The sequence below is a fragment of the Mauremys reevesii genome, linkage group 6, assembly GCF_016161935.1.
Source record: "Mauremys reevesii isolate NIE-2019 linkage group 6, ASM1616193v1, whole genome shotgun sequence".
NCBI lineage: Eukaryota > Metazoa > Chordata > Testudines > Geoemydidae > Mauremys > Mauremys reevesii.
This window is the reverse complement of record NC_052628.1, coordinates 33,558,180-33,581,848: the sequence shown is the minus strand read 5'-3', so window position 1 is coordinate 33,581,848 and position 23,669 is coordinate 33,558,180. Positions and strand designations below refer to the sequence as shown.

Below are 23,669 nucleotides of genomic sequence, written 5' to 3'. Positions count from 1 at the left end.
AAGTAAATTAGAGTTCCTCACCAGACAGCTGGGCTTAATATAGGGGAGGCCCTTTCATAAAGCCCATTTACTTCATCTTGCACAGGGGGTAGGGATTAGAGAGACACACACATTTGGCTCTTTATAGTAATTAAATGTTAATATTCTTTTCCTCCATTTTCAGTACTGACAATGGTTGCTACATATAACTTCCTGTCCACTGAAAATATAGGACAGAATTATGGTTATCAGTCATTTGGGTTTTTTTTAGTAACTGAAGTTAATTTTCAAGTCATGATCTCAGCTGAAATTCAGCATTTAAGCCCTTATATGGAGTTATCTTTGCTAAAATTTAGAGCTATATTTTATGCTAATGCTACTGAGACATCTGTCATGAAACTGGGGATTTTTTTTCGCGGTTTTTTGTACTCTTGGAAATGAAAGCTCAGCTGATCTATCTACTGATTGCCCTTTGAATAAATGTCAGGTGAGTTTGGTGTTGGTAGCATTGGGCATTTTGAGCCTTACCATCTTACCACTGGCACAAATTTGGAGAAAAAACACTTCATCTTGGATTGTCTCCATCAGTGCGTGACCTTGGTAGAACCAGGATGGTCAACTACCCCAAAAAGCATTGGCAATATTGCAGCAGAAACTCCTGTCAACTGTAGCTTTGAGTTGGTATCAGCAATACAGAACATTTTGCTTAAATGAGCCTTGCCAGTATATCCCTTTGTAAAACAGACACAACCCTTCATCCACTCTGTGGAACGGAAAGGAGATAAATTACAGAAATTCCAAGCAATATTGGAAAGGGAACCCCTGTATGGGGTGGAAAGGCAGGTGCATGAGATGTTTCCCACCACTACCATGTAACCACCTCCCGCCCTTCTTTATTGTTCATCTGTTTGTTGCGTATATTGCTAAGCCATCAGGCACAAGACTATACCTTGTTAGACTCATAGACTTTAAAGTCAGAAGGGACCATTATGATCATCTAGTCTGACCTCTTGCACAATGCAGGCCATACAATCTCACCCATCCACTTCTATAACAAACCCCTAACCTATGTCTAAGTTATTGAAGTCCTCAGATTGTAGTTTGAAGACCTCAAGCTGCAGAGAATCCTCCAGCAAGTGACCCATGCCCCATGCTGCAGAGGAAGGTGAAAAACCTCCAGGGCCTCTGCCAATCTGCCCTGGAGGAAAATTCCTTCCCGACCCCAAATATGGCGATCAATTAAACCCTGAGCATGCGGGCAAGACTCACCAGCCAGCTCCCAGTAAAGAATTATCTGTAGTAACTCAGATCCCATCCCATCTAACATCCCATCCCAGACCACTGGGCATACTTACCTGCTGATAATTTGGCAATTGATCTTTGATTAATTGCCAAAATTAGGCTATTGCATCATACCATCCCTCCATAAACTTATCAAGCTTAGTCTTAAAGCCAGATATGTCTTTTGCCCCCACTACTCTCCTTGGAAGGCTGTTCCAGAACTTCACTCCTCTAATGGTTAGAAACCTTCGTCTAATTTCAAGTCTAAACTTCCTAGTGTCCAGTTTATATCCATTTGTTCTTGTGTCCACATTGGTACTAAGCTTAAATAATTCCTCTTCCTCCTTAATATTAATCCCTCTGATATATTTATAAAGAGCCATCATATCCCCCCTCAACCTTCTTTTGGTTAGGCTAAACAAGCCAAGCTCTTTGAGTCTCCTTTCATAAGACAGGTTTTCCATTCCTCGGATCATCCTAGTAGCCCGTCTCTGAACCTGTTCCAGTTTGAATTCATCCTTCTTAAACATGGGAGACCAGAACTGCACACAGTATTCCAGATGAGGTCTCACTAGTGCCTTGTACAATGGTACTAACACCTCCTTATCTTTGCTGGAAATACCTCGCCTGATGCATCCTAAAACTGCATTAGCTTTTTTAACGGCCATATCACATTGGCGGCTCATAGTCATCCTGTGATCAACCAATACTCCGAGGTCCTTCTCCTCCTCTGTTATGTGTTTGTACAGCACCCAGTACATCTTGAGTGCTATGATAAGTAATCTAAAAATTGGGCTAATAATGAAAAAGGGATCATGTTTTGGCAGAGAGGGTAAGGAGCTGGTAATATCTGATCTGTGTGACCTGCTCCCTTTTTCAAAGCTAAGGGGTAATTTATGATACCCTATGCACCAGAAGTTTTTTGGCTGTATTAAGGACTAAACAGAATGCCAAACAAAGGAAAAGCAGGTCTAGGGAGTTCACTGGCATTTAGACTCTAGTGGTGGGGCAAAATCTCTGATTTCCACAGGTGTTCTTCATATTTTAACAAAGCTATTTTGGCCTGATCCAAAGCCCATAGAAGCCAGTGGACAGATGCCCATTGCTTTCAATGGGCTTTGAATCAGGCCTTTTGTCCAGTACTGGTGAGCTGAATTACACTTGTCTACGTAGAGGACAGTAGGCCTGGTCTACACTAGGGGGCGGGGTCGATGTAAGATACGTAACTTCAGCTACGGGAATAGCGTAGCTGAAGTCAAAGTATCTTATTTCAACTTACCTCCTGTCCTCACGGCGCAGAATCGATGGCCACGGCTCCCCCGTCGACTCCGTTACTGTCACTCGCCCTGGTGGAGTTCCGGAGTTCGGGGATTGATATATCGCGTCTAGATGAGACGCGATATATCGATCCCTGATAAACCGATCACTACCCGCCAATCCAGCAGGTAGTGTAGACATACCCTTAGGTATGAAACACTGACTTCAAGACCTCATTTCAGAAATGAGAACAGCAAACTGTCTATACTACGGATGGACGCACATGCAAGTGTTCAGCCTTATTGGCTTCCTATGTGGATCTAGTTACAAAATGTTGGGCCAATTTTAAACAAGACAGTACAAATGAGTGTTACGCACAATATGAGAGAACGGGAACCAGAGTGACAGTAACAAAGTCATGTTGTTATGTAGACTTTTTATGTGCACAACTTAATGATGTCAACTCATTTTTATAAATGAATGTAAATAAATAAATATCAGCAATCACCACTGAGCTTCTGTCTAGCCATTTTCAGTTGGTTTTCTGTAGACATGAAGGTACCCATTTCTGAATGTTAACACAGAAGTTGTTAGTCTATCAGCAAGTAGAGTACTGTCATGCTCCATATTATTTCCAAGTACATATAGTATGTATATATTTTTCTATCACAGGGAAAAGTTTTCAACAGATGTCCCTAGACCGACCCAAAGTAAAAGACTTTACTCCTGTACGGAACAATCTAGCTCCCATACCAGACCACTGTGTTCAGAAAAGTAAGTAGAGCATCTAAATTACTGTAGCACTCCTATGTGAATCTGTAAAGTATTTGCATTGGGATTGTTTTTTAATTTTTCTTTATCCCAGATGTGTTTGATATAATTGGTCTAGCAACAGTTATCAGCATTACCATATAGGAGAATTTAATTCTAGGATAGCAGGGGCTGGAATATGTTGCAGATGTAGTATGCGCAGCCTTCAGTAGAAGTGAAAGTACCTTGTACCACGTTGGTAGCAGCCCTTCCTGGATACTCCAAAGCAATGTTTTACTACTGAAGAGCAGGGATCTATAGACAATGTGCTGTAGACCCTTATGATAGGTACAGTGCCACTGAAAAGTGAAGATGTATCCTGCTTGGTGCATTTTGGAGCAATGCTTGCTGTGTGTGATAAAAACATGGATACACAATGGCTCTACTATAGAAACATGAAAAAAATCCATCATCTCCCATATGTCCTTGTCTGTGATCATGGGCAGAAAGAGAATTAGATCTGGAACTTTGGTGCCTACCACACACCAAGTCGTTTTCTTGAGAGAGAGAGACCGTGCACAAGTGAGAAGGTGGTCTGTGCTGATCTTTTACTCTGTATTATGGTCTGGTGCTTAGACTTGATCTTAAGCAAGAGCATATAACTTTATATCCTCATATTCAGTCTAATGTATTGTATTATATATTGCACAACAGACCTTTCAAAGCATTAGTTTATCTGTCTACAGTAACCTAGGTGTCTAGGTTTTGACAGTGTGCGCATTACCATGGTGTCTGAGCTGCTAGGTAATTTTGGGTCACTATTTCATCATAGACAGCTACAAATGTGTACAGTTTATGGGCCAGAGACTCTCAATCCTATCTGCAAGTGAAAGGATGGGAGGTGGAACTTTAGGCTGTCTCCTACTTCACAGGAAGCTGGTGGCAGTTGCCTTCACTCATTCTCTACGGCTGTGCTCGGTGCTTGCAATTATGGCTGTCTTGGTAGCTTCTGCTGTAATCAAGGGGAGCAGGAAGATAGTGAGGGCCTCTCTTGCTGTAGACTGCCAGCCAGTTCCTCTTCATTCCCATGGCAACCCCAAGAGAGCTGCTGCAAGAGCAAAGAGAGCCCGTCCCTGCCCCAGTTATCAGCACCAGCAGGGGAGAGAATGTTTAAAAAGTCAGGACAGAGGAGAAAGACCATAGGCCAGTGTCTGAGCTTTAGCTGGAGCCAGACACAGTGAGGCACTTGGGTGTGACAACCAATGCCAGCCCCACTCTCAGCACAGTAGCATGGTCTCACATTTCTGTGCTCCATTAAGCTCCAAGTCCAGACATCTGTTTTGAATTGAGGATTTGTGGGTTTGCCATTTACCAAAGCACAAATCAGCCAGGTCCTACACCACCAACTTTTAGAACTAAGCAAAAGGCTTCTTGCCCATTAGGACCTGAGTTCTACCACTCCGGAATCTGTGTGTCCGCAGCTGAAGTTGACCACATTGCTAACAACAAAAAAATAAAGGAAGCTGCACTCCTTGCACTGCTCTGCACATTAATGATGTTTCCAATCTGGGTGATGGGAAAACAGAACCCTGAACTCTGCTGTTGTCTAGAAAGTAAAAGAGAAACTCATGTTCACTTCTTCTCTTTTGAAGCAAAGACATGAAGAATGCTTAAGTGACACTCCATGTCGTCAAAGAAAAATTCTTTAGCTATTTGCAGAACCAGAGCTTCAAGTTGTCTCTTTAATTTTAACCTCTGATGTTTAAATATTATCTGCTCATCCCCAATTAGCATACTGTTGTTAGGTATAGCTTTCAATGGTGGATTTCATAGTCATCGGTATTTATGTAGACTTAATAATTCACACAAGCAACCAGGGTATTTTCAGCTACAAGCAGCATATTACTGTTAAGCATCACAGATAGAGGTGTGAGGTATTAATGTTTCACAGCAGTGCCATATACAGGGTATCATCTTTCTTAGGGCAGATACAAATAACAAAAAGAAAAGCTGTTTGCAAAACTGATTACGTTTTACTTGCTGTAGAAAACAGCAGAAAAAAACTTAAATATGAGTGGTGAAATCCAACATTGTTGGGGTTTATCTTACTCAGGTAAATTTCCCTGGGAGTAAAACTTCAAGAGTGGAAACCTAGATCTACTCAAATTGATTTCAATATATCTAGGTTTCCACTCCTGAAATTTTACTCCCAGGGAAGTAAAGAATGTTAGGATTCAAATAGAAAAGACAGGATTCCATGATTTTTTAATTGAATTAAAACAAGTGCTAAATACATAGAATAAAAAGGTGAAAGAAAACACAATAAAAGTATAAAAATAATTAGAAAGGGAACTGAAACCTCTATGAATGTCAACAGAAAAGGTACATCCCCTCAAAAAAAGGAAGAGAAGCAAAAAAAGGAAGATGTTTTTGCCTTAAAACAACTTTAAAAATACCTTTTAGAAAGAAGTTTATAAGTAGCACTGAAGCAGGAACATACGAAAATAAACAACATATGGTGGGAGGGGGTACTAGGCTGGCTTTAAGCCATCATTTTGACCTCCCAATCTTGGGCTTCTTCTGGGAGCTGGAGACATTAGTCTCTAAGGTGCCACAAGTACCCCTCATTCTTTTAACCTCCTATGGCTGCCCGGATGGCCTGAAATCTATGCAGAGTTCAGTGCTGCTGCCCCACCCCCAACACACCATTCCTGCCCCTGGTATATACCTCCTAAACCAAGGCTTGCAAAAGTGTCCTCAGAAGACAGCCTTAGGGCTGATTTTCACAGCTCCTGCAATGGAGGAGTCCTCTCCTGGCAAAATATTGGGCTTTTAAGGCCCCCTTATACTGCTCTGGCCCTTTCATGTGGCATAAAGGGGCTAGAACTGTGGTGAAATTCTCACCTCTTAAATATAAATATGAGTAGATTTTGAAAATAGGAATAATGGTCATTTTTGCCATTATTCTTTATAACTGAAAGTTTCTTCATCAGCATGGGCTGAAGAATAATGTTCTACTATAGAGAATTCCACAAAGAACTCTCCTCTTTCAGAATGGCTGCCATCTCCTATTGGTCTCAGCGGGAGGAGGCTAAAAATGCCCTTTGCAAAGAAACCCTCCTTCAAAATGACCACTGCCTCCCATTTTTCTCAATGAGAGTGAAGCCAAGTTGCAGTCAGGGAAGTTGTGGACTCAGGCCGCCATCTTCTTTGAGGGCAGGTTGACATCACTCTCATTGAGAAAAATGGGAGTCAGTGGCCATTTTGAAAAAGGGTATCTTTGAAAGGTTAGCCCTCTACTCTCACTTTCTTCATGTGTAACAAAGTGGTTGAATCTCTGTTTTAAGTGAAAAACCTCAACTTTTAACTTATGGAAGTGCCAGTGACTGTTCCAAATATTTCCACAACCTTTGCCTTTCCAACCAGTATTATTTCCATTTTGTCATGACTTATCCTGCTACATTCTCTTTCCAAGTCTTACTTATGATGCCTTTGTCCTCACTCCACAGTTGCTCTTCTAGCATTCCCTGGGCACCACCTCTCTGACAATCTTCCTCTTGTCTCTGCAGACATGAGCAGTTCACAATAGTCATACTTGAGTATTGAGGAACCTAGGGCTGGACAGGCATAGAATTGCTGCTGGAGTCTTTTTCTTCCCCAGAGGACTGACCGTGCCCTGTCCCGCCAGCGGTGCTGCCCAGCTAAGGCAGGCTAGTGCCTACCTGTTCCAACACTGCACTTTGCCACAGAAGTGGCCAGCAGCAGGTCCAGCTTCTAGGCAGGGGGCCACGGGGCTCCACACTCCCATTGGCCAGTGAGGGCGGTGCCTGAAGGCAAGAGCCTCATGGAGCCGCTTGTGTGCCTCCGCCATGGAGCCGGACTTGCTGCTGGCCGCTTCCAGGGTGCAGCATCATCTGTGGTGCCAGGGGACAGGCAGGAAGCCTGCCTCTGCACCCTGGCTACACCACTGATCGGGAGCCACCAGAGGTAAGCCAGTGCCCCAACCCCGCACCCCAATCCCCTGACCCAGCCCTGAGCATTCCCCAACATGGATTCCCTTCCTGCACCCCAAACCTCTCAACCCTGGCCCCACCTCAGAGCCTGCACTCCCAGCCCAGAGCCCTGACTCAGTCCCAAACCCCAATCCCCTGCCCTGAGCCCCCCCAAACCCAGAGCTCCCTCCTGCACCCTAAACTCCTCATCCTGCCCCCCCAGAACCTGCACTCCCAGCCCAGAGCTCTGACCCTCTCCCGCACCCCAATCCCCTGCCCCAGCCCAGAGCCCCCTCCCACACCCTGAACCCCTCATTCCCAGCTCCACCCTGCAGCCCTCACCCCAACCCTCTGCCCTAGCCCTGAGCCCCTCCCACACCCCAAACCCCTCATCACCAGGTCCATTGGGTCATGGGCATCAACAATTTTCTTCAACTGAGTCCCCAGAAAAAAAAGTTTGAAAACCATTGTCCTAGAGGGAGTTTTGCATTATTCAGGATCCGACAGACAAACAGGGCTTGACTTCTGGCCACCTCATCTTGCCTGTTTGAAAGAATGTTACTATGTAGTGCAGGGGTCCCCAATGCGGTGCCCACGTGCGCCATGGCGCCCGCTGGGACATCTTAATGTGCCCGCATCCTGGCCCCCGGGAGAGCACCCGCCGAAATGCCGCAGCGGCATTTTGGCGGGGATGCCTCTCAATGACAACGCCTGTCGCCAACAAGTGACATCATCGAGAGGCGTCACCCCCAAATTTCAGCAGGGACGCCTCTCGCTGACGCTGCTTGCCGTCAACAAGTGACGTCATCGAGAGGCGTCGCTCCTGAATTTCGGCGGGGACGCCTCTCGATGACGTCGCTTGTCGACGGCAAGCGATGTCATCGAGAGGCGTTGGCGGCATTTTGGCGAGTGCTCCACCGCCGCAGTGGTCCTTCAGCTGGCACCCGCCAGCCAAAAAGGTTGGGGACCACTGATGTAGTGGCTTCTGATGCTTGGTGGTGACATCACCACAGCACAGCAGGCCCGTGCAAGGTTCTCTAAACCACTTACACTTTTAGTTAAGGGTTTAAGTGGGTCTTGGTGTTTAGGGACTTCTGCAGACCCTTTGCACTGGTGTGAATTTCACTTAGGTGGATAACAATCTGCAAATGTCACAGATGTTAAGCTTAGTGCTGTCCTCTTAAGAAATGAGTGAGTGCTCCTCTGGATGTGTTTGGTTTCCATGCAAAAGTCTCCACTAAACCAATTCTCCCACATGCCACAAAATAGCAATCCTGACCCTTTCCTTTTTAGCACATTACAATGCATGTGTCCCAGGAGTCATCCAGGCAAATTCTGTACAAAGTGACTCAAACCATAATCGGTGCATTTTTTCTTTTAAAAATGTTTCTTGAATTACAGTATTAACTATTAATGAACCATGAATCTGAGCTATGCATCATGTTAAACTGCAAAAGACCAGGCAGCTAGCTTACAATACTGCCTATTACATACCATGAGAACTTGGTTTGTGTGCTTTAATCAATATTGAGTTTGGAATAGACTTGTGTGTTTAGAAGCTAGTAAAAAATTTTTAAAAAAGACCTCCAGTACTTTTAAATCCTTTTTATAAGAGTCTGCTTTGCAACAAACGGGACCCCTGTGGCCATTCTGGACTTATTGTTCATGGCAAATGAAGAATTATTAGATAGGCATGTGGCTTTGGAAGGGGATAGTTGGGAGAACTTCAGCCTTTGTTATATAATGCATACAGCAAAAAAAAAAATCCTATCTATATATGGGGAGGGGAGCTGTTCCAGTGTCCATCGAAGTCAACAGGAAAACTACCATTGACTTCAATAGGAGTTGAATCAGGTCCTTGATGCACAAGGGAAAATTCTGCTTCCCTATCCCCTGTGTAATTCTGCAGGCATAGAGGGTCCTGAGCATGACAATACTGGTCTGATTCCACTCTGCAGGGGCAGGTGGGATTCAGGGATTCCACATAGGGTTCTGCAAATCACAGAGCTTCCCTAGATGTCAGCTTGGAAGGAAGTCATGAGATTGGCTGAAGAAGAATAGGCATGGAGGTAGTGAATCCTCAACTAGTTGGGGTATCTCTCTGGATTAAGTTTAGAAGTGTGAGCAACAAGGGTGATGTCATGGTGGGAGTCTGCTATAGACCACCAGACCAGGGGAATGAGGTGGGTGAGGCTTCCTTCAGGCAACTAACAGAAGTTACTAGTCACAGGCCCTGGTTCTCATGGACTTCCAGTCACCTCAATATCTGCTGGGAGAGCAATACAGTGGTGCACAGACAATCCAGGAAGTTTTTGGAAAGTGTAGGGCACAATTTCCTGGTGCAAGTCCTGGAGGAACCAACTAGGGGCAGAGCTCTTCTTGACCTGCTGCCCACTTACAGGGAAGAATTAGTAGGGGAATCAAAAGTGGATGGGAACCTGGGAGGCAGTGACCATGAGATGGTCAAGTTCAGGATCCTGACAAAAGGAAGAAATGAGAGCAGCAGAATACGGACCCTGGACTTCAGAAAAGCAGACTTTGATTCCTTCAGGGAACTGATGGGCAGGATCTCTTGGGAGAAGTGGGTATTCACCCACGAAAGCTCATGCTGCAAAACGTCTGTTAGTCTATAAGGTGCCACCGGATTCTTTGCTACTTTTACATGAAGGGAAAAGGAGTCCAGGAGAGCTGGCTGTATTTTAAAGAATCCTTATTGAGGTTGCAGGAACAAACCATCCAATGTGTAGAAAGAATAGTAAATATGACAGGTGACGAGCTTGGCTTAACAGTGAAATCCTTGCTGATCTTAAACACAAAAAAGAAACTTAGAAGAAGTGGAAGCTTGGACAAATGACCAGGGAGGAATATAAAAATATTGCTCAGGCATGCGGTAGTGAAATCAGGAAGGCAAAATCACAATTGGAGTTGCAACTAGCAAGGGATGTTAAGAGTAACAAGAAGGGTTTCTACAGGTATGTTTGCAACAAGAAGAAGGTCAGGGAAAGTGCGGGCCCCTTAATGAATAGGAGAGGCAACCTAGTGACAGAGGATGTGGAAAAAGCTAATGTACTCAATGCTTTTTTTGCCTCTGTCTTCACGAACAAGGTCAGCTCTCAGACTACTGCACTGGGCAGCACAGTATGGGGAGAAGGTGATAAGCCCTACGTGGAGAAAGAACTGGTTCGGGACTATTTAGAAAAACTGGATGAGCACAAGTCCATGGGGCCGGATGCACTGCATCTGAGGGTGCTAAAGGAGTTGGCAGATGTGATTGCAGAGCCATGGGCCATTATCTTTGAAAACTCATGGCGATCGGGGGAGGTCCCAGATAACTGGAAAAAGGCTACTGTAGTGCCCATCTTTAAAAAAGGGAAGAAGGAGGATCTGGGGAACTACAGGCCAGTCAGCCTCACCTCAGTCCCTGGAAAAATCATGGAGCAAGTCCTCAAGGAGTCAGTTTTGAAGCACTTGGAGGAGAGGAAAGTGATCAGGAAAGTCAGCATGGATTCACCAAGGGCAAGTCATGCCTCACTAACCTAATTGCCACCATATCTATGATGAGATAACTGGCTCTGGGGATGAGCGAAAAATAGTGGACCTATTATTCCTTGACTTTAGCAAAGCTTTTGATACAGTCCTCCACAGTATTCTTGCCAGCAAGTTAAAGAAGTATGGGCTGGATGAATGGACTATAAGGTGGATAGAAAGCTGGCTAGATCACCGGGCTCAAAGGGTAGTGATCAATGGTTCCATGTCTAGTTGGCAGCCTTTATCAACTGAAGTGCCCCAAGGGTCGGTCCTGGGGCTGGTTTTATTCAATATCTTCATTAATGATCTTGAGGATTGCACCCTCAGCAAGTTTGCAGATGACACTAAACTGGGAGGAGTGGTAGATACGCTGGAGGGTAGGGATAGGATACAGAGGGACCTAGACAAATTAGAGGATTGGGCCAAAAGAAATCTGATGAAGTTCAACAAGGACAAGAGCAGAGTCTTGCACTTAGGAAGAAAGAATCCCATGCACTGCTACAGGCTAGGGACCGAGTGGCTAGGCAGCAGTTCTGCAGAAAAGGAGCTAGGAGTTACAGTGGACGAGAAGCTGGATATGGGTCAACAGTATGCCCTTGTTGCCAAAAAGGCTAATGGCATTTTGGGCTGTATAAGTAGGGGCATTGCCAGCAGATCGAAGGACGTGATCATTCCCCTCTATTCAACATTGGTTGAGTCAGACAGTTCAAAAGAGGCCTGACAGGACAGAGAGAGAGACCTATCCTAAAAGCTCCTGAAGGATGCTACAAAAACCTTTCCCTGGGAGAAAGACCCTGCTTGCTCAGCCCAAAGGGGCAGAAATTTCAATTATTCTCCTTTCCTTTGCTACTGTGACAAACTGTAAGATTTTGCAGAGTAAGCGAGTGATAAGAAGTGGCCCCGGGAGGCAGCCTTAAGGCACTCCTGGGTGCCAGAGCCCAGTGGAGTGGGAGGGCCCATGTTCCCCTACCAACCACCTTGTTACGGAGGGCACGAAAACCTTCTCTTCCAGACTCTCCCTTGGGGAAAGCCAGAGAGGGTAAAGACTTTGCAAACTGCCTGGCTGGAACTCAACACACCCAGGGGTCACTAAACAGACTGAAAGTCATCTCCCTACCACCCCTTCATAGGGGTGTGGGGCCCAATATCTTTCTTGAGACTCTGTTTCCCCACAGAGGATATGGCTAATTGGTGACCTGGCCAGAAGGTCAGGTTAACACCCACCAAAAGGCAGGCCTCCCCAGGACATGACAGTAGCCAGTGGGAGACTTTGGAGGTGAGGTAAGTAAAGACCTAGTATCTTAACCACTAGGCAACATCACCGGTGAGCCACCCTTGGCAACTTGGTGGAAAAGGCGGGCACTTATCACAGGTCTGTGGTAAAGCCTTGAAAGAAAAAAAAATCATGGATATAGACAAACTGTTGAGGTGGCTGATGGACAGCCAGCATTAACAGAACCAGCTGTTCCAACATAAATGGCTGCCCAGCAACAGCAGTAAGCATCACAATGACAGCAGCAGCAGCTCAACCAGGAGCTGATGGCACAACAGTTAGAGCAGCAACAACACCTGGTCCAGCAGGTGGTGACCCTTTCACAACCACCAGGGGCAAGTGCAAATCTTGCGGCCAGGACCCCAAACCCTGCCCCAACCCCAAATCTTCTGGTAAGGTGTCTGGGGACAACTCTGATGCTTGTCTTACTAGTTTTGAGAAGATCGTGGCAGCAGCTCAATGGCCATCTGAACTCTGAGATGTTCTGCCGGCACCTTATCTTACCAGGACAGCTCAAGCAGCATATCAGAGCCTCAATGCCATGGATGTGCAAGACTATACGTGGGTCAAGGCAGTCATTTTATACATCGTTGATATCATGGCTGAGACCCACTAGCAGCACTTTCCACCAGGATCCCAGCCTCAAGCAGTGGCTCAAAGCCTTAAAGAACATTGTTGGCTGTGGCTCCAGTTGAGCAGGTCATGCTCAAGCAATTCACGTAGATTCTCCCAGTTGGATGAGCATGGATGAGTGTTGTGACACAGGCCTGGGACGCTGACTGATGCAATAAGGCTATCAGAAAATTATATGGTGACCACATGCCTGGCCACTGGAACACTGAGGCCTCAATATGCTCATTCCAGAGGATCACAGACTGCAGATCTATGGGCCCAGCAAGGGGGATGCTCCCTGGGGTACTGAATGCCAAGCCCAGTCTTCTGGATGATCTGCAGCTATGGATGACCTGACTAGAGGGTCGAGTGGACACCCACCAGAAGGCAGACCACCACAGGACATGACCGTAGCCAGTGGGAGACATTGGAAGTGGGGAAAGTAGAGACCTATCACCCTAACCACTTGGCGACACTGCCAGTGAGTGCCACCTATCACACAAGGTTAAGACTGGCAGAGTCTCAAGGAGTTTGCTGGTGAGACAGGCAGAATGGTGTAGCAAGGAATTGACACATGCAGTTTAAGCTCCAGTAAAGCTCTCGCTCACAGAAGTAGTGGGGGTAACAGTGGCTTATGATTTTGGGCACCCAAAGAAAGACTCAAAGATATCTGGGAATTCACATCTCAAACAACCTAGAAGAGCTTTATAATTTAAATGTCAAATCTCTACTTCAGCAAATGAAAAGAGATCTGGAGTGCTGGGGGAAGTATGCCATTTCTTGGTTGGGAGAAATAGTCACAGTCAAAATGAACATTTTGCCAAGGATATCTTTCTTTTTTCAAAGTCTTCCTGTAATCATCCTGGATAAAAAGCCTAGCAGAAATACAGAGGATGGTGTTAGAATTTATATGGAATAAGAAAAGATCAAGTGTGAGTGCAGATACTTTCTTTAGACCAATTGAACAAGGTGGATTAGCTATTACAAATATTCTGTGGCACTACCAAGCCAGCCCGCTCAAAGTTGAGAGCACTCTAACCCAGCCAAACACTGGGTCTTTTATTTAACAAGAAAATTGGAGCCGTATAAACATTGCTAGGCTACCATGGACCAATTAAAAAAAAACCACACACACACCCTCCAGAAATTTATACTCATCCTTAAGTGAAGACTCCTCTACAGATTAGGATAGAGCTAAAGATAAAATAAATCCCTTTCCCCCATTGCAAACATTCCAGATTTTAACCCAAATTATGAATCAGAAAGTCTAAAGCCTGAAAAGGCCATGGAGTACAAACAGTTGACCAGTTTTCAGCAAAGAGGCTTTTCTGATTTAATTAGAGCTCAAAACTAGCTTTAACTGGCTCACTTTCCCATGGTACCAGTACTTTCAAGTTAGGCATTATGTTTAACTTTCTAGAAAAGCTGTTTTATAAGGAAAGCTAACTTTAATAGAAGAGCTGGCGTATAGTCAGTTAGGTGACTGAGACATTATAACTAATTTATAATCACTCTTTGCAGACATCTTTCTTAACAAAAAAAAGTGTCACTATGAGACAAACTGGGAAAAGCATATGGATAGGAAAATTACCTAGAAAAGAGGACAAGCAATCTCAGTGTGTAGCAGAATTTAAAAAAAAAAAAATAAGGTCTTTCAGATACTGTTTCAACAGTGGCTCACACTAGTCAGGTTAAAGAATATTTATAGATTGAATGGGGATAAATGTTGGAGAAATTGTGGTGGATATTTCCCATCAGTAGAGTACTGGGGTGCAATTTGTAACCAACATGTCACAAATTACTGGATATTTAGATATTGGTTACCATTTATTCAATACTCAGAGTACATTCACCTCTACAAAAAAAAGCACACCAGTTAATTATTTTTATTACCATTCAGTAGACATACCTGGTTTGTTAAATATAATTCAATAGAACACTAGAAACAATATGTCATGGATAGTGTAAAGATGCTCACTTTGTAACATGCATCACACACACTATGTTAAATAGAGAGATCCAACAATTACATGTTTCGCCAAACCAAAGCTCACTGTCGTAACATTTATTGTATTGTCTCTAATATTTATATGGCCAGGATTTGTAAACCTATTAAAATATCCTAAATAAAAACATTTAAAAAAAAGACTTAGATGTGTAACAAACAGGCCATTCTTTTGTCTGCACATTGTTAGATCTGCTATTCTTTCTAAAGGTACAATTAATCAGTAAATATAGATTCTACAGTGTTCCATATACAGCAAATCTACTCTTAACAGGTAAATTCAAAGATTGTTTAAAGTGGACTTGTAGGACAAGATCCTCAGTGTATATAAATTGCCATAGCTCCATTGACTTCGGTGAAGATATTCAACCGACACCAGCTAAGGATGTGACCTGTTGACTCTAACAACAATTGATCCAAATTATCCTCTATTAAATCAAAGGAACATAAGAATGGAAATACTGGGTCAGACCAAAGGTCCACAAAGCCCAGTATCCTGTCTTCTGACAGTGCCCAATGCCAGGTGCCCCAGAGGAAATGAACAGAACAGCTAATCATCAAGTGATGTATGTCCTGTTGCCCATTCCCAGCTTCTGGCAAACAGAGGCTAGAGACACCATCCCTGCCCATCATGGCTAATAGCCATTGATGGACCCATCCTCCATGAATTTATCTAGTTCTTTTTTGAACCCTGTTATAGTCTTGGCCTTCGCAACATCCTCTAGCAAAGAGTTCCACAAGTTGACTCTGCATTGTGTGAAGAAATACTTCCTTTTGTTTGTTTTAAACCTGCTGCTTATTAATTTCAGTTGGTGGCCCCTAGTCAATCAATCTACATCTGGATTAATTCTATTGTTTTCAGTGGCATTACACCAGATTTACATCAGATTAAGAGAGGAGAATCTCCTCCTTGTTGGCTTGTAGAATTTACTTAAACTTGTGCAAAGAAAATCCCCATCAGGTGGGTTGCAAGAAAGGAACAAAGACTTGAAGAACTGTCAAAGGAAGGGAGGGAGTCATGAAGATTCATGTTCAGATAAGTTTTGGATATGTATCCATGTGTTTCAGTGATTATCAAAAGTGAAGCTATGCAGGCTCACAGAGCACTAAAAACTTCTTGTAAATAATCTGTCATTGGCATTGTTTGCTTGGTTATCACAAAGAAAAGTATTTCCACACATGATTAGTTCTGCCAGGATGTGCTTTAAATTACTTTAATAATTCTTTGCTCATTTTCGATACTGTTTCTAAGTTTCATGGGTTCAATTTAAATGCACATGATACAAGATAAACATACAAGAATACGAAAGTGACAAACTGACAAATTATAGAATTTGTTTCTGACTTTCTGGGCACTCTTTTTCTCTTTTTTCCTCAGTCCAGCTACCACCTACTGAAGTTTCTCAGGGTGTCAAGAAGTCAAAGTCTCTGTCTTTAAACTCCTTAAGGACTGGCACAACTATACTCCCACCAGCACTTACCTCCAAAACCCAGAGAGGAGGACTTTCTCAAAGTCATTCACTGCATTCCTTCTTACCTGTTCTATCAGGGGAATCTCTCAGAACAAGCCGTGTCCTGCCTGCTATCCCGAGCAAGAAGGGGTCCACTCTCACAGTGGAATACTTTAAGAAATCTTCCAGCAAATCAGACAGTGAAAATTAGCTCATCTTGCTGGCCTCAAACACATAGATGGAAATATTTCTAAGCTTTTTATTACAAGATTACTATACGGTAGAACCTCGCTAATTCACACTAATGAAAGCTGATGTGAACTAGACTGTTAATGATTAAACAATTTAAAAAGCAAGGATACTGCATCACACACAGTATTTTGTGCATTGTTTTGACATTTTAGTGTCGTTTTAATTTATGATTAATTTGATAGTAAGTAGTAAATATACTGTAGTATATTTTGTGAAAGGAGACCCTTATAACAGACAACCCAACTACAGCACTGTGCTATTAAATCTTTGCTGAGAAGTAGGGCTAGAATGCCAGGATTTGTGTGATAAGTCATAAGGTGTTTGGATAAGTGAAACATGAGTTTGTGAGGTTTTACTATAGTTCACAAAGCAAAGGCTCTGATGCTGAAAACCATTTTTTTTTAAACTAAAATTCTGAACTCTAAAGAAACATCAGTTTTGGTAAATCAGCTGTTATTTTCCAATTTATTTCTAACACATTTTCTACACTGTGAATTTGTGATTTTTGTAATCTCCACATGCCAAAAAAGATGTAATACAAAAAACAAATCTTTGCAGGACAGACAGGGACATACCACGGGCCTTTCAAAATGTTTGCTGATTGCACAGATTGATTTATGTATCTGATTTACTTAATTCTTTATATTCTTCAATAACAAGACGCTGTATTATTTTCATATAACAAGGATAATTCAATCAGATTGGTGTTATTAGCTGTTATTTCATCAATTTAATCCTTCTGATCTACAAATTAAAAAAAAATCAAAACTGAAAGCCTTTTAATCAACAGTAATTTGAGTTGCATTATATGGGGGAATGCTCTATGGTCCTTTGCAAAACATTTTCTAACACTGTACTCCATTGGAGGCTGACAGAGTTAGTCAGCCTATTATTGCTTCAGGGTGCTCGTCTCATTACTTTGCCATATTACAGTCTTCAGCTAACAATCTACTTCTCCATTTCTAGTCAAATACGTGGGCTGATTAGCTCCAAATCCCACTCTGCCAATGAGAATGGAACAAGCACTCCCAAGTAGTTCTAGATAAATGTTTTATTAGCTACATGATTCTTTCTTAATTGCCTCACAGTAGAGGCCAAAGCCAGCACAACATACTCCTAGGTATTCAACCTGTGCAAGTGCCAATACCTAAGTTTCGGATTTCAATGCAAGGTGACCTAGTCAAAGAAAAGGATGGTTTGTCCTTCTCATGGGCAGTTTTTTGTCTCAGGACACTTAACAGTCAAGAGCTGTTCTTGGAAAATAGAGGGGAAAGAACTCATATAAATGGGTTCCTGATTCCTGTGCTTGCACCTAAGCATCTGATCCAAATATCAGGCCCTATAAATGCATGAGCCTGAAAGCATCCAAATCCTCTGTAGCTGGGTAGATAAAAAGCTGCATCACCGAAGCACACTCAGTCAATGGTAAACCAATTCCACAAGGATGCAGAGCCCACTCAATGCATTGCACATCAGCCTCCTGGGCAAAAAGGGTGGCAGCCACTACAGAGGAAATCTGCAAACCTACCACTTGGTCATCTATGAACGTGTATAAAACTCTACAGATGTGAACACAACAGTCTCAAGACCCACTCTCCTGGAGCGATGTTATTACATCAGAACCTACGCTTTCATGAAAAAAGTAAATTTCTAGCCCTCATAGTTGCACAGAAAGTTTGAGAAGGTGACCCAAGTGTTACCAGAGTGATGTCTGCCTCTGTATGCACGCTGCCTGAAACAATAGCTCTGAGACATGTGCCCTGCCTCTCAATGGGGTGTGAACTCTAAGGCCGGCCCAAAAGGGGCACTGTGTGTGGCCTGGCCCACCAAACATTCACTGAAGCAGATACACCCCTGCTCCTCGGGTAAGTACTTAATGACCCCCTGTTGCCACTCTTGTCCTTTGCAGGATGAAAGAAGCAGATGCCTGTTGGCTTGCAGAGAGAGGGACTCTGCTCCTTCTCCTGGGGGGAGAAGGAGCCCCATGCCAAGGCCTTTGCCTCTCTGGAAAGCAAGGGGATCCTTCTGCCACTGCCCCTGCTGTTCTTGAGAGGAATGGGGACTCAGCCCCTACTCCAGGGGGAAGTGTCTCCTCCCAGCTGTGCCACTGCCTGTCCAGGGAGTAGGAGAACCCTAGGCTGCCCGTAGAGAAGTGGTGTCAGGCCACGTACCAGTCCAGCAGTTAGCTGTTATGTAGTTGGTCTCTATGATTCCAAGTGGGGGCAAGGCCACAGCAGCCCCATATGATGGTGTCTCTAGGGCCCTGGATCGCCTTAATCTAGAGACTGGGAGAGAGGTCAGGATTCAGAATGGAAAATGTATTACCTGTAAATGTGAATAAAGTAGCATTGTTTCTTTTCTGGACTAACCACTTGCTTAGCCTTCCTCACCTAAGACACGTTCTTCAGGTAAAAAAGCATTACTACCTAAAACATTAGATATAATCTACTAATAAGAATGGAATGTTTCCTTACAGCTTTGGGAGTATTCATGTGGATCGGGACACAGCCAATAGATCCCTGGACAAGTCTGAACTGCCTCCAATATTCTAAGAAGAGTGAGACAGCACAACCAAGCTTGGGTTAGGGGTCGGGTCATTCCCAGAAAATAAAGTATCAGGTAACAAATGTACCTGTCCATAAAGGTTTTATCAGTCTTGCACAGACAAATCTGAGTAATGAACTAATGTTGCCAGCCATTTTCAGCTGAAAAGAGGTCTAGATCAAAGAAAATACTTTCTTCCAAAGACCACATAAAATCCAAACTATGTAGAATTCAAGTAGGATTCATTTGAAGCTGGAAGCACCATTGCTCACTATAACAACCCTCAGGTTTCAGAGTGGTAGCCGTGTTAGTCTGTATCAGCAAAAAGAATGAGGAATACTTGTGGCACCTTAGAGACTAAAAAATTTATTTGGGCATAAGGTTTCTCTTGTTATAGTTAGTATGGCAACACCCATTTTTCATGTCCTCTGTGTGTGTATATATAAATATATATATATCTTCCTACTGTATTTTCCACTCCATGCATCTGATGAAGTGGGTTTTAACCCATGAAAGCTTATGCTCAAATACATTTGTTAGTCTCTATAATAGCACTGTATCACACATCCTCACTATAATAATGTACAGTGTTTTGTATGCTAGCTAGGCAACCTCAGCCAATTGACATTTTCATACTGTATGCTTTTTCCTTTTTCCCCAAAAGATCATTTTTCTTTTCCAGTGTTCCACAAATCAGGAAAGCATCCCATTTCAGGAACAGGGTGTAAATGCAAAGCACATGCTTAAAATTAAGTGCTTAAGTTCTTCCCTAAATAGAGATGGACTTATGTATGTGCTTTCCTGAATCAGGACTATATACATTTTTGAAATGGTATTTTGATGCATTTCCATGAGGTTCTGGTAATTATACAATTGACAGTATGCCAAACATTGAACTTGAAAACATCCAAAACATGCTCTGAGAAAGCACTCAATGTTATTCCCAGAAGCAATCTCACCAGGAACTATCATGACCTCTTTGGCAATGAAAGCTAGTAATAACAGTGCAGTAAATAAATAAAAAGACAGCAAGTTTACAATCTCTCTCTTTTGACTGGGAACGTATTGTTCATTTGAGAATACTGTATATAAGACAATAAATGAACCAGTAATTACTCCAACCCCAAGAGGTCATTGTGGCCTGAGTTTTCCTGGAAAATAATGATGAGATGGAGTATTTAAGGTTAACACAATTGATTATTAACTGCCAAGAAATGCCTGATGAGGCAGGCACAACTGGTTTTATTTATTTATTTAACGGGTAAAATGACTTGGACAAGTTCTCCTATCAGTTACACCAATATAACTATTTGGGTGTTGCAGCAGTATCACTCAGAGGAGAGTTTGGCCCAGTGCAGGGATCTGGGAATGAATGTATACACGTATGGAATATTTACCAACCAAAATACAATATGGTCAAATGCATTTATATACTGTAACATAGTTTACATTCAACATATTATTACACTTACAATAGATTTGTAGAACCAAAGACTGACTCCTCTAAAAAAACCTTTTCTTTTGAAAATAAGATGCACTCCAATCTGCCTAAGTATTTCGTTCGTTGCCCCCACCAAGTAATATATTTACCCCAATATACAGAGTTCCACCTTTCCACTATATTGTGTGGGATGTTTTAACTGGAGTCATTATTGTTTAAAGAAAAAAAATGTTCATGTGTAAAATGATGTTTGTGCAACTATCCTCATATAGCCTGATGGGGGGAAAAAAAATCTGGTATTTTGGGGGAATGAAAGCTCGTTCAAAAGTCTTCAGTTTCCATAGTAGTGAACATACTATAATACCTAAAAAAGTAAGTTAGATCTTAAAATCACACTAGCAAAATCTTAAAAGTCACACTAAAAATACATACTTCTACGGACAAAGTTTCCCACTGTTAAAATGTCTTCGTATAGCCAATTAAGGGCCAGTTCTGCTTTGACCATGGAACTCTTACAAACATTTATGGTGTTCTGGGTCTGGTGCCCTTACTGGGTAGTAGCTGAACATTTTTAAGTCGTAGTGTATAATGTATTCATAGTTTGCAGTTTCAGACTCTCTTGAAAAAATAAGTGTCTAATGTCTTTCCACAGTTTTCCAAGTATGTCCTCATTCACAGAGGCTTTTTTCCATCTTCAGTGTGGCTATTTTTCAGTACATGTGAGGAATCACATACCACAGTAGCTTAGAAAGCTCTATAATCCTTTGTCACTGTCCCTAGGGTCTTTTTCTCCCAGATATACTTCATTCTTTTGCAAGTGAGCGCACTATTCATTGGCAGTACTGAGATTGTGCTATCCTAGTGGAGAAGTTCAATCAAGATTACCATTTCTGAATCATAGGGCCACACTGCACTTAGCAGAAAGCCCTAAAAGGGAGCAGAAGGGAAAACATCCCTGGTATTCCCAAGGGCTGGCCAATGTAAATCAGAACTGCCTCAAGATTTCTATAGCTATGCCAGCAACTAATGGCCCTAAAAGGCCATTACGTTACTCAAGGATCATGGGAGCACTGCTGCATTCTACACATGCCAGCACCTCCTGGGCACACATGTCCTCTCTGCCAAAGAGATGGAGAGAGCGGGGGTTAGAGCTGGTTATGCCACCACCCACTGATTCCCCAACACCAGGTAAAACCATTTGCAGGGTTAAGGCAATTGCATGCCCCCTTTGTGGAGTATTGGGGGGACAGGACCTAGCCCATCTTTCATTTGAGACACTTGAGGTTCAACCAAGAAGGCAGCTGACACAGTTTATTACGTGTTTGGAATTGTGAGGGGCTCTCAAGGTTCTGGAACACAACTAGGATTTCTTACCTTGGTCCCTTTCCAATTAATAAATCTGCCTCCTTATTTTCTCAAAATACATTTACCATGGAAAACAAGACCTCACTGACTTCCTAGACTGGTGTTTCTCAACCAGTGGGTCAAGACCTCCTAGAGCAGGTCCCAAAAGGTGATCAGAGAGCTCGCAAGGTATTGAACATTTTAATACAATCTAAAGCAAAGAAAATTTTGCTTCTCCACTGCCCCCACACCTTTATTCTTAAAGGCCAAGTATTCTCTGTCAACCACTTGAAACACTCATATATAGGCTTATTGTTATCATTTCTATATTCTTGACTTCTACTTTTTATAGTAAATGTAAGAGGATCGTGAACATTTTTTACTTCAAATAAGGGGTCACCAGGGGCGGCTCTAGGCACCAGCAAAACAAGCTGGTGCCTAGGGCGGCCAAATCTAGGGGGCGGCAGGCTGGGCCGGCGGACCTGCCACAGTCATGCCTGCGGGAGGTCCACCGGAGCCCCGGGACGACCGGACCTGCCGCAGGCATGACTGCGGAGGGGGCGCTCGTCCCGCGGCTCGGCTGAACCTCCCGCAGGCATGACTGCGGCAGCTCAAGCGGAGCCGCGGGATCCGCGAACCGTCCGCAGCCGCGGGGGTCCAGCCGAGCCACGCGGGACCCTCTGCAGTCATACCCGCGGGAGGTCCGCTGCTCCCGCGGCTCCGGGGCGCCTCCCGCGCATGACTGCTTGGGGCGGCCAAAACGGTAGAGCCGCCCCTGGGGGTCACCAACCAGAAGCAGTTGACAGGCATTGTCCTAGACCATAAGGTAATTGTTTGTAACAGCCAGTTCCATTCCTCGCTTGGTTATTCTCTTTATTGCTAACCATCATGTGAAGAAGAAGATAAAATGTTTCCCTTCCATAAAATAACCAACGTGGGAGATAGTTCTCAAAAACGAAGACTGAACTGTCAGTTTCCAAGAAATTCTCCCTCAAGTCTTGCAGGGCTGAGAAGGAGTTATGGCTTTAAACCTTGCAGGACATCCATTAAGAAAACTGGCTCTATTGTGCAACTCTCTCGCAAGACACATGTCTATGCCCACTGCCACCAGGACATTTAATGCTGGATATCTGCATGCAAATTTCTACTCAAAAATGTTGCTGGCTCCGTAGGGGAACATAAGATGTGGAAGAACTTGTTCCACAGCTCAGCTTCCCTCTAGTATATGATCAGATTTGTTACTACTAGTAACATCTTTGTTAGTAACATCTGCTTTTAGTTCCTTTTTTCCAAACTTGAGCCTGTTGCAGGATCAGCTCTTACGCCCAGGTTGTGGTTATTGTGCAATTCTATCTCACATGCTGCTGTTCTACTACAACTATTTTAAAGCTTAACTCAGGCCTTTCCCCATACTGTTCCTGATTCATGGTTTGCAATAATCAGTGTCAAAGAAAGGATGTGAAAGAACTAGTGAGTCAAGGCTTGCAGCTGCATCTTCTCTGAATCCTTTGGAAGAAACAACTATGGAGAATTCCAGCACCACCTCCTCTATTATCCTCGAGATAATTTGAAGTTCCTCAGTCTCATTGCCTCTGACAGACAAACAAAAACTAAAGCTGGTCAGGAATTTTTGGACAAAACCTTTTTGGCAAAAAATGCCTGTCATGGAGTGGCCCAGCAACCAAAGGGTTAATACAGGCACTGCTGGCCACTGCTGATTCGCAGCCTCACAGCAGGAGGATAAAAGGGCTCGGAAGCAGAAGGGTGAGGTGGCTATTAGAGGTGTGAGCATGCTTGAGGAAGCAACTCCTGTTGGCAGACTGCTAGGGAGCCGCCCAAGGACAACACCCCAGAAATAGACCAACAAGCTGGAGAGCTGCAGAGGCCCGGGGGAAGGAAGTCACTGTCAGAGTTGGCAAACCCTGGTCCTTCTTGTCTCGTTAGAGGGCCCTGAGCTGGA

General features: G+C 43.5%; 1 protein-coding gene across 10 annotated transcripts in view; it reads left to right on the top strand.

Moving 5' to 3' along the window:
- Positions 1-17,061, top strand: part of ANKRD55 (ankyrin repeat domain 55) — a 170,856-nt gene extending 153,795 nt beyond the window's left edge. For all 10 annotated transcript variants that reach the window (XM_039544219.1, XM_039544221.1, XM_039544225.1 and 7 more), the window contains 2 exons: positions 3,190-3,291; positions 16,056-17,061. In XM_039544219.1, the coding sequence (XP_039400153.1) occupies positions 3,190-3,291; positions 16,056-16,339 (386 nt within the window). In that variant the 3' untranslated portion in view covers positions 16,340-17,061. The remainder of the gene's footprint in view (positions 1-3,189; positions 3,292-16,055) is intronic.
- The last annotated feature ends 6,608 nt before the right edge of the window (positions 17,062-23,669 follow it).